At 35.8% G+C, this 11,517-nt stretch overlaps 1 protein-coding gene across 1 annotated transcript in view; it reads right to left on the bottom strand.

Annotated features, from left to right (window-relative positions):
- Positions 1–1,363: 1,363 nt before the first annotated feature.
- Positions 1,364–11,517, bottom strand: part of CUTC (cutC copper transporter) — a 24,535-nt gene continuing 14,381 nt past the window's right edge. Inside the window, exons 7-9 of the mRNA XM_034663616.1 lie at positions 4,362–4,389; positions 2,638–2,743; positions 1,364–1,864 (exon numbers count right to left, since the gene is read on the bottom strand). Coding sequence (XP_034519507.1) covers positions 1,750–1,864; positions 2,638–2,743; positions 4,362–4,389 — 249 coding nt within the window. The 3' untranslated portion in view covers positions 1,364–1,749. The remainder of the gene's footprint in view (positions 1,865–2,637; positions 2,744–4,361; positions 4,390–11,517) is intronic.

Below are 11,517 nucleotides of genomic sequence, written 5' to 3'. Positions count from 1 at the left end.
TTAGTACCCAAATCTGTGCACACTATTCATAGAGGCTACACTAACTAGCTTTCTGACTAAGGGCAAGCTCTTTCTATTATGCCTCAGTTATTCTCTTAAAATAGAAACGACAGTTCTATTATCAGTGTGTTATTAATATAAGATGAGATTATAAATATGAAAGTGATAGATAAAGCTAGTGATGAACTTCACAATTTGGGACCTGCTCATAGAAAAGCATCTTTCATCACTAGAATCCATTCTCCCTATCTGTGGCCTCAGCTGAAAGAAACAGATATTTTGCTAACATCTATAACCTCCCCAATTTTTACTATAGGTCTTTGTAAATTGTTAGATGAACCTTATGGCTAAGTCATTTCTCTATCTAGGAACAGAGGTAGAAGTAATCTGGTAAACACTAGAGGTCACTTCTGCCTTTATAAGTCTGAAAACTTAAATCCTCCTTCCCACATCTGGAAATTTTTATGCTGTACCATTTTACTCTGTATCCTTAGTGTCTTGCCCATCTAATGAGTACATAATAAAAAGAAAAAATGAAAGAAAAAAAATCTTCCCTTTTATATTTGGCTACAGACCACTTTTAGCAATGTCCACAACAGCCAAAATATGCAAAGAGCCCAGATGTCCATCGACAGATGAATGGATAAAGAAGATGTGGTATAAATATCAAAAAGAATGAAATCTTGCCATTTGTAATGATGTGGATGGAACTAGAGAGTATAATTATGCTAAGTGAAATAAATTTGTCAGAGAAAGACAAATATTTGATTTCACTCACATGTGGAATTTTTCTTTTTTCCTTTTTTAAAAGAATTTTTTATTATGTTATGTTAGTCACCATACAGTACATCCTTAGTTTTTGATATAGTGTTCCATGATTCATTGTTTGCATATAACACCCAGTGCTCCATGCAATATGTGCCCTCCTTACTACCCATCACCGGCCTATCCCAATCCCCCACCTCCCTCCCCTCTGAAGCCCTCAGTTTGTTTCCCAGAGTCCATAGTCTCTGAGACTCTCAAGAGACTATGGACTCACATGTGGAATTTAAGAAACAAAACAAAACAAAACAAAACAGATGAACGTAAGGGAAGGGAAAGAAAAATAAAATAAGACAAGAACAAAGAGGGAGACAAATCATAAGAAACTTTTAACTATAGGAAACAAACTGAGGGTTGCTGGAGGGGATGTGGGTGGGAGGATGGGGTAACTGGGTGAGGGGCATTAAGGAGGGCATTTGATGGAATGAGCACTGGGTGTTATATGCAACTGATGAATCACTAAATTCTACCTCTGATACTAATAATACACTATATGTTAATTAAATTGAATTTAAATGAAAAAAAAAAAAGGACTACCATAACAGAATGGAAATTTTTATTTTACAAATGAAAAAGCAAAATACTGCTATTAAATTGACCCTGAAGTCACACTCTAAATTCATACCTTACAGCTCAGTTTTCCCGGTTCACCAATTAATTCCACAAAACAGACTAACCCTCTGTCTGTGGAAGAAGCAAAGAATACATTTAACCATGATAACAGAGATGGCTGGCAAGATTAAGCAAAGGAAGTGATTGTAGCTCTGTTCGAATTCTTTGTCTTCTTGGAAACATTCTCCATGGCCATGTGAGACTTAAACTGTGACTGTCCTGGCCAGACAGAGAATAAGGTTAAAGCTGTGTCACAATTATAGACTATTCTTCTACCTTCACCTTGTGATATCCATGTCTCTCAAAGAGGTCTGGCTAAACCAGAATATTCTTTGCAATAGCATTCAAAGTCCTTACTTGTGCCACATCTGTTACCTTTAGAGAATATTCAGAGCTAGAAAGAGAGGCTCCCATGGCAACAGAGAAATTTCTGCAACAGAAATAATAAAAAGACAGATAATTACATAAGTTGTTAAATGAGCCCTCCTACTGGCGCTTCATTTTATAGGCTATTTAATGGTTCAAGACCTATTTAATAGGTCAAGGACCCTGGATTCCCATATTTCATAATTTTTATTAATTACTTGAAACACCTAGTAGCCAAATGCACCTGACAATATACTTGATTTTATATCTAGAAATGTAATTCTAAGGCTCTTGCTTCTTTTACATCTCATTTTCCCCAATTCTAAATAGAAATAATGAACTACTAACTATTAAATTATGGTAGTCTTCTAAAGCATAATAAAAAACACTCAATAGCTTCAATTTCTTAATGGTGTTATAATTTCAAAATAACTAAAAAGAGCAAAGGTCAGAGACGACTAAAGTATTAAAGGCAGGAGGGATAAAAATGACTATGACTCTTCCATCCTTATACCATAGTTATTAACTCTGCTAAAGGAAATCACAGTTGAATGGGTATGCACACATATCTAACTCATCTGAAGCTTAGGTGCTAAATTAGGGTTTATTATTAAGTGGTCTAAGTTCAGCAATGACTTAAAAATATAAAGTTCACCTACGTTCAGAAGAGCCTGCTTATGTGAGGCAGGATAAAACCATTTTGTAGTTGAAAAACTGCAAAAATGACTGCAATACTTACATTTTAATTGCAATCATGCCATCAACTAAGGTTTTCCTCTAACAGGATATAAAGATTAATCTGTCCCTTGTTGTATGAATCAAAGAATACATTTTTACCGAAATTTCATTCCTGAATCTCTAGCAGACCGAGCAGAACAGTGGAATTCTGTAGCACCCGAACCCTCAAGGATCCTTTGTAGATTTCGGTCTGTTATGCCACCCCCTGTTGGAAGAATAAGTAATATTAAGTAGAATAGAATTCTGTATAAAATTCAATGAATAATAGCGACTGTTTGCTCTACCTGAAATTCCCATACCAAAATTTCTCACTGACTCAAGAGTTACTCTCTCTCTACTAAGCCAGAATGAGATTAGAAAGAAATGATAAAAGACATAGGCTACAGGCTCTGGAGAACAACTAATAAGGTCATATAACCCCTATGATGGAATCTGATACATCCATTGGTTTATATAACAATATCATGTGATACTGACTTTAAAAAGATTATTCTAGGGCAAGGAAAAATCACTGAGTGCCCTATCCCTGCTCCCCCTCCATTTAAGCAAAATCAAATTAAAACAAAAAGTAAGGATAAGTTTGAGGATGAAGCTACAAAAGCACAGCCTGAGAGATGTGTCTGAAAGACACAAGCTCTCTCTCTAACCCAGGATTCAAAGAGCATACTGACTTCATTGGAAATGGGAGTAATGCAAGGTGTGACACAGTTTATTCATACAATAGCAACTGTGTTTTTCCCAGAAGAACCTGATTCTACTTTAGTAAAACTGCACAATCAAGTACCTTGTAACAACTCTTTTGTTTTGTTGAACAATCTCTTAATTAAATATTTGTATATAAATGATCATATTCTGAACTGATACCAGATTAATATAAAATTACTCATCTTTATATCCTTCTTTCCTAATATATAGGATGTATTCAATAAAGATTTTTTAATGAAGTAACTTGACTTTACATACTCTTTTGGAATCATTAACTTGTTTGTTTTCTTTTTTCTTAGTGGTACAGTAATATCACTGAGCCCTAAGAACCTGAAAGAACACAGACTTTTTTTAGACATGTGTAAAGACAAAATGTCATGATGCTTTTCACTTTAAAATACTAAGGGTAAAAAAACATAAGAAATGTGCAAAATGTTAAATCTAGGGAATGAATATAGGAGTATTCATTATGCTATCTCCTACTTTCTTATATGTTTGAGAAAATTAATATGAAAAAATTAAGATTGTCTTTATATTTGTCTCACTCTGATTCTAGATCCCCTTATTAATTCTTTAAAAATCGCTCATCTCTAATGAGCCAGTATGTACCGAGCTGATCTTATGGTTATCATCAGGAGCATATGTTCCCATTGTTCTGGCTATAAGGAAGAATTCGGTGATCAGAGATTTTCAAGAACCAAGAGAGTATTATATTTGTCCATAGATAGTGCCTAAACATTTGCTTACACCTTGTTAACAACTAGGACATTTGGCCCTAACTCAGTATAGCAATGTCAACCTTGGTGTGCCTCACCAGAGATGAACATCCATGCTCACAAAATTCTATACTATGGGAGAGCAAACATGGAGAAACCCCAACCCCAATCAATCCACTTCCCTATTTGCTACTATCTGAGCTAATTCCTGCTAGAATGTTCTCCTTATCTGAAGTTTTAAATTCCAGCACAGATCTCCCAGTCTTAAATTTTTAATCAAATTACATATTCTTCTCTCTGAATACCATGTATTAATATTTTCTCCCATATTGTCCTGCCTCCTTTGTTCTTCCTCCACTGCACCTCAGTGTTATACTAACAAATGGATAGATAATTAAATACCTGGCATTACCACAATCCTCCCTTTTGCCTGAAAAAAGAAAAAAAAACAAATTTTAATATCTTTCTCTCAAATGGCAGTGAGAACAGCAGCATGAGTGAAAGTATATTAAATTTTAAAAACTAGTACTAGTGTCTAACTTTCAATAGTCATTTCTATTTCTTTGGGATTTTAGGTAAGATGTTTAGCATAGTAACTCTTTCTATTCAGAAAGGTTATTTTATTGTATTGCTTTGAAGACTTGTACTGTGATAAACACAAAGAATAGGGGACTACAGTATAAATACTGAACAACCACATCACCTTAAGAAAAGCCATTACTGAAAAATAACACTAATTCTGAGTTCTTGGTATGCAGTGGAATGGAAGTAGTTGAATTTAAACAAGATTTCAGCAGGAAAAAAAGAGCACAGCATAACAGTAAATTACTGGGAAAAAAACAATCTACTTAAATCTTATATCCTTAACTAAATTCTCCAGCTTATTTTATCAGTTAAACAGAGCCGTAAGTCCATTTAATTGGATTTTAGGTAATAAAATTAGACTATACGGATTAATTTCTGATAATTCTGGATGATAGGTATTGAAATTTCCTTACTTGTATTCAAATGTTCATTACATTTCCTAAATAAGTTTTGGGGATATGCTCAGTATCACTGAAAGTCAAAAGGATATCACCCAAATGCAAATTTAGTGGAACTACTAGTAGCAGGTAGGTAGTGATAACAGAATAAAAATTACACATTATGCACCAGCATTTTTCACAGAGCTAGAACAACCAATCCTAAAATTTGTATGGAGCCACAAAAGACCATGAATAGCCAAAGAAATTCCAGAAAAGGAAAAAACTAGAGGCATCACGATTCCAGATTTCAAGCTACATTACAAAGCTGCAGTCATTGACATGATATAGTACTGGCACAAAGCCTGACAGATCAATGGAATAGAACAGAAAACCCAGAAATGGACCTACAACTATACGGTCAACTAACCTTCAACAAAGAAGGAAAGATTATCCAGTAGAAAAAAGATAGTCTCTTCAACAAATGGTGTTGGAAAAACTGGACAGTAACAGGCAGAAGAATGAAACTGGACCACTTTCTTACACCATACACAAAAATAAATTCAAAATGGATGAAAGACCTAAATGTGAGATGGGAAGCCATCAAAATCCTACAAGAGAACACAGGCACAAACCTCTTCAACCTTGGCCAGCCACAGCAACTTCTTACTAGACACATCACTGGAGGGAAGGGAAACAAAAGCAAAAATGAACTATTGGTACTTTATCAAGATAAGAAGCTTCTGCACAGCAAAGGAAATAGTCAACAAAACTAAAAGGCAGCCTGTGGAATAGGAGAAAATATTCAAAACAACATATCTGATGAAGGATTAGTATCCAAAATCTCTAAAGAACATATCAGACTCAACACCCCCAAAACAAATAACCCATGTAAGAAATGGGCAGAGAAGACATGAATAGACACTTTGCCAAAGACATCCAGATGGCTACCAGACACATGAAAAGATGCTCAACATCACTCATCATCAGGGAAATATAAATCAAAACCACGAGGAGATACTGCCTCATACATGTCAGAATGGCTAAAATTAACAACACAAGAAACAACAGGTGTTGGCGAGGATGTGGAGAAGGGGGAAACCTCTTGCACTCTTGGTGGGAATGCAAACTGGTGCAGCTACTCTGGAGAACAGTTTGGAGGTTCCTCAAAAAGTTAAAAATAGAACTATCCTATGATCCAGCAATTGCACTACTAGGTATTTACCCAAACGATACAAAAATACAGATATAAAGGTGTACATGCACCCCGATGTTTATAGCAGTATTATCAACAATAGCCAAACTATGGAGAGAACCCAAAGGTCCATCAACTGATGAATGGATAAAGAAGATGTGGTTTATATACACGATGGAATATTACTCAGCTGTCAAAAAGAAATCATGCCATTTGCAATGACATGGATGGAGTTAGTGTATTACACTAAGTGAAATAAGTCAGTCAGAGAAAGACAAATACCATATGATCTCACTCACATGTGGAATTTAAGAAAGAAAACAGATGAACATATGGGAAGGGGGAAAAGAAAAAAAGGAGAGAGGGAAACAAGCCATAAGGGACTCTTAACAATAGAGAACAAACTGAGGGCTGATGCATAGAGGTAGGTGGGGGATGGGCTAGATGGGTGATGGGTATTAAAAAGGGCACTTGTGATGAGCACTGGGTATTGTATGTAAGTGATGAATCACCGAATTCTACTCCAGAAACCAATATTGCACTGTATGTTCACTAATTAAAATTTAAATTTAAAAAAATTACATATTATGTCAAGCTCACTAATTTTTGGAATGAAACTATTTAAATTGTACAGAAATTGGATTTTTTCATGTGTGATTCTTGAGATGAGGCTTTAATACCAGATCGGCCAATTCTACCTCTCAAAACAATTCCAAGATGTTTGCCTCAACTATGTAGTTTATGCTCTCAGGGTTGGGTACATAATCTTTCTTCTATTGGGCGCTACTGAACTATAAAAAAATTCAATAAAGAATCACACATAGTTACTTTCTTTTTCCACACAAAAAATGAAACATTTGACTAATATATTAAAAAAATACAATTAATGTTGAGAATATTAGTTCTATATCATGTCCAGTTAGGACAAATAAGAAAACAAAAAGATTGGCTTAGTGTGGGGAGAGGAAAATGGGGAGAAGAGAAAAAGAGGTAGCATGTCCAATGTGAAAAGACGGGCAGAAAAGGAAAGGAAAAGAGGATATGAGAAGACAGAAGAGAAGAGAAACCAAAAGAATGGAGTAAAGTAAAAATTAGTTAACACCAGGAATAACAAATGCAAAGAAGGGAGGAGAAGCAGAAACTCTCAAAAGCAATGACAGCATTAAGACAGTAAAAAGGAAAGGTAATAAAAGTAGGGAAGATGATAGAGATGATCATGAGCAGAGGGAGAAACAGCCTTTCCCATACTTTTCAGACAAGTTACAGATACTTTAATGAGCTCTAAGTAACTAGCAGTGTAAAGTTAAGCATTCATTATGATTTTTGAGGATCTTTACATAATAGCAACATACTATAGAACAGCTCCAAAGAGCTGGATATATTATCTTGTGAAAAGCATTCCAAATTTTTTAGTTAAAAAATGATATGCTGGTGCAAAAAAGGAAATAGAGACTGATAAATTAGTTGCACATTACAATACCTTAAGGTGTCAAAAAAATCTCTTTTGCAGATCTGAGGCAACAACTCATACTCTATAATGAGGAAATTAGAACACCCAGGCTAGTATTTAAGTAACAGGGACTCAGTAAAATAATCAAAAGTGACCTCAAAGTCCAACTTCTGGCACATTTGTCACTGAAAAATCACAATTTTTCATGACAGCTGAATTATATGTCATTTTGGAAAGGCAGCTCCAAAGTTACCAAAAAAGATTAGTTTCTTTTTCCATAGAAAAAAATCAGTAGACTGCCATTTTGTAGATTTTTCAGAGAACTTCCTTCTGATCATTTTCTTAAACCCTGATCAAACCGATCTATCATCATGAAAGTGTTTATCGGTGTCACTTTACTCACTCATCCATCCAACCAACAAATATTTATTAAGTGCCTACCACGTTATCAAGCACTGTTCTGGGTATAGAGAATATTGTGGTTGAAGGGCTGGATATAGAGAACATTGTGGCTGAAAGGACCCAGAATATGCCACTGTGATATAAAAATTATTTTGAGCTGAAAGCATTTGAGTTCCTGAAATTCCTTATCTGCCCTAAAAGTAGAGCCTCCCGAAAGAACTCAAAAAGAACTCAGTTGTCTGGGGTGCCTGGGTGGCTCAGTCGTTAAGCGTCTGTCTGCCTTCGGCTCAGGGCGTGATCCCGGCGTTCTGGGATCGAGCCCCACATCAGGCTCCTCTGCTGGGAGCCTGCTTCTTCCTCTCCCACTCCCCCTGCTTGTGTTCCCTCTCTCGCTGGCCATCTCTCTGCCAAATAAAAAAAAAAATCTTAAAAAAAAAGAACTCAGTTGTCAAAAATCCCCTCTCTGGGAGCAATTCATTAGCACCACATCCAAACAGACATTGTCTCAAATATCTTCAATTTATTCTCATTAGGGTCCATCTATTTATCTCTCCAAAAAGTCTTTCCCTCCCACCTCATAAATGCTCTGTCTTCTTCCTCTTCTAAATTCCTAAGTGCCCTTCTCCCCCACCTTCTTCACCTATTAAGATGGTATATAAGACCCAAATTCTAAGCACCTCTGAGTTACATATCTTTGTGAACTCCAATACATATACATACGTGATTAAATCTGTTTTTCCTCTCACTAATCTGTGTTTTGTCAGTTTACTTCACAGACCCTCAAACACAAAACCTAAGAAGGCAGAGAAATAGTCTTTCCTCCCTGACATGGTAAATAAGAGAACATTCCTACGGTCATGAAGCTTACACGTTCATGGAAAGTAGACAACAGATAGGTACATTTATATAATAAAATTTCAGGTAGCAATATGTACAATGAAAAAACAATAAAGCAAGGTAATGAAACAGAGAGTAAAAGGGGGGAGGGGCTATCTCATAGAATTTAATAATTGTTCAGAGAAGTAAGTAGAACAAGACCATTTAGTATTCTCAAATGTGCTATAAAGCAAAGCATCCATAACATAAAATAATACTATCCAGAATGCTGAAATGATTTTAGGAGGGAAAAAAAGTCACATTTAACTCTTTCTTCCAAGTGAAAGCTTTCCAAAACATGGACAAATTAAACTAATTCTCCCACTTTGGGGAAGGGGCTGGTTTCCATAAAAAATTATTGAGAACTTTATGCTCACCTAAAGCTATCAAAGTGATTTAACAATATAAAGCGCTTCCTAAGTATCAGACTTTGTGCTATTATCTGAAGTAGTCCACAACTATTCTAGGAGGTAGGGGCTATTAATATGGTAACTTTGTAGATGAAGAAACTGAAGTTTAGGATGGTTAGGTAATTTGCCCAGAGTTACTGTTAATAAGTGGCAAAGCCAGGATTTAAACACAGATCTTTCTAATCCCAAAACTTATGCTTTAACCTCTAGGTTAGGTAATGACTTCAAAAAGTAAAGTTGGCATGATCTCACTTATATGTGGAATCTAAAAAAGTCAAATACATAGAAACAAAGAGTAGAACGCTGCTATCAGGGGTGAGGAGGTGGGGAAGATGGGTAGGTATTGGTCAAAGGATACAAAGTTGTAATTATGCAGGGTGAATAAATCTACAGATCTAATACACAACATAACTATAGTTAATAATATTGCAGTGAATACTGAAAATCTGCTAAGAGAATAATATTTTGGGTCCTCTCGCCATACATAAATATACAATGAACGATAACTATATGAGGAGATGAATATGTATTAGCCTGACTGTAAGCATTTCACTATGTATACCAATATCAAAATATCCCATACACCCTAAATACATGCAATTTTTATTTTATAAAAAAGAAGTAAAGTTAGTGTATGAGAATATTTAATTCAGTGTTTCCTGCCAACCAATGATTAAACTACAAATCCAAACACAGCACTTGCATCTATGAAATGCAAGACAAGACTATGGCATTATATCTACCTTATTGTCTCCTTCATAGTGATCAACAATTTTAAAATGAAAACCTGATTCATCAAGTCTTCTATTTTAAAACCCTCCAGATTTCCCTACTGACCCAAGGATAAAATCCAAACTCTTCAACACTTTTCAAGGCTCTGGACAGCATTCTTCTCTTCATCTCCAATATTCTGGTTTCTTCAGTTTCTTAGTAAGTTATGCTTACTTTTGTTTCCTGGCCTTTGTATATACTATTTCTTCTGCATGAAGCATTCACGACCCTCCTACCTGCTTTTACATAGGGAACTCTTAATCATCACTCAAATGAGTAAGACATTGCAGTGTGTGTGATGTCTCTTCCTCTGGACAGCTAACTACTGCTAACCTCATGCCCAAATCTGGGGTTAATTCCTCTCAAATGTGCCCCCTTAGTACCTTTAAGTTTCTTCTTGTTAAGTAAACTGTATCCCCAACGTGGGACTTGAACTCATGACTCCGGGATCAAGAGTCTCATGCTTTACAGACTGAGCCAAGCCAGGCACCACTTAGTACTTTTTTTCATAGCATGCTATTAGAATTGCCTATTCTATTAAAAGTGACTGTTGTACACCAAACTGTAAGGGCAGTGACTACACACACACACACACACACACACACACACACACACACACACACACACACACGGTGGTCATTACCATAGTACAGATGCCCTGCAGCTAATACATACTTAATAAATATTTACAAAATCATTAAGTTCCAGACTAGCAAAGTCACATCAGATCCTTAGATGAAATTTCTGAAAATTATTTTCATGGCTATAGGAAAGTAAACATATCAGATTTCTACATAGGCGCACTAAAAAATATTAGTAACAGCGGTAATAGTAATGTAGTAAGATCTATTAAACATCAAGCACTGTGCTGAAGCTCTTACTATCTTATCCCTGCCAATCATCAGAACCTCATAAAGGAAGTAATACACTTATCTCAATTGCACACACAAGGAAACAGAGGCTTAATAATCTACTCAACGTGACACAGCAAATAAGTGTCTGAGTCTGAAATCCAGAATTCTCTTGTCTCACTAAATCCATACTCGCGAACTTAGAATGGTTCTGGACTGGTGTCAGAAAAACAGACGTAACACAATTACAAAGTCAGCTTTATACTGCTCTACAAATGATGCTAACTCATCTTGGAAATTCATACAAGAGAAGAATGTATTTCCTCCTATCTTGACAGATAGGGAGAGATGAAAGAAGAATATAATTTTGTCTTAGAATTCACTTCCAAATGATAATTATTTCAAATTTTATATGGGATCCCCTGAGTATACATAGGCTGACAGTGAGATGATGTGGCTTAAAACTATGAAATGCATTAGCCATCAGGGAAATTCAAATCAAAACCACACTAAGATACCACCTTACGCCAGTTAGAATGGCAAAAATTGACCAAGGCAAGAAACAACAATTGCTGGAGAGGATGTGGAGAAAGGGGATCCCTCCTACATTGTTGGTGGGAATGCAAGTTGGTACAGCCACT

The sequence above is a fragment of the Ailuropoda melanoleuca genome, chromosome 6, assembly GCF_002007445.2.
Source record: "Ailuropoda melanoleuca isolate Jingjing chromosome 6, ASM200744v2, whole genome shotgun sequence".
Lineage (NCBI taxonomy): Eukaryota > Metazoa > Chordata > Mammalia > Carnivora > Ursidae > Ailuropoda > Ailuropoda melanoleuca.
This window is presented reverse-complemented; position numbering and strand designations above follow the sequence as displayed.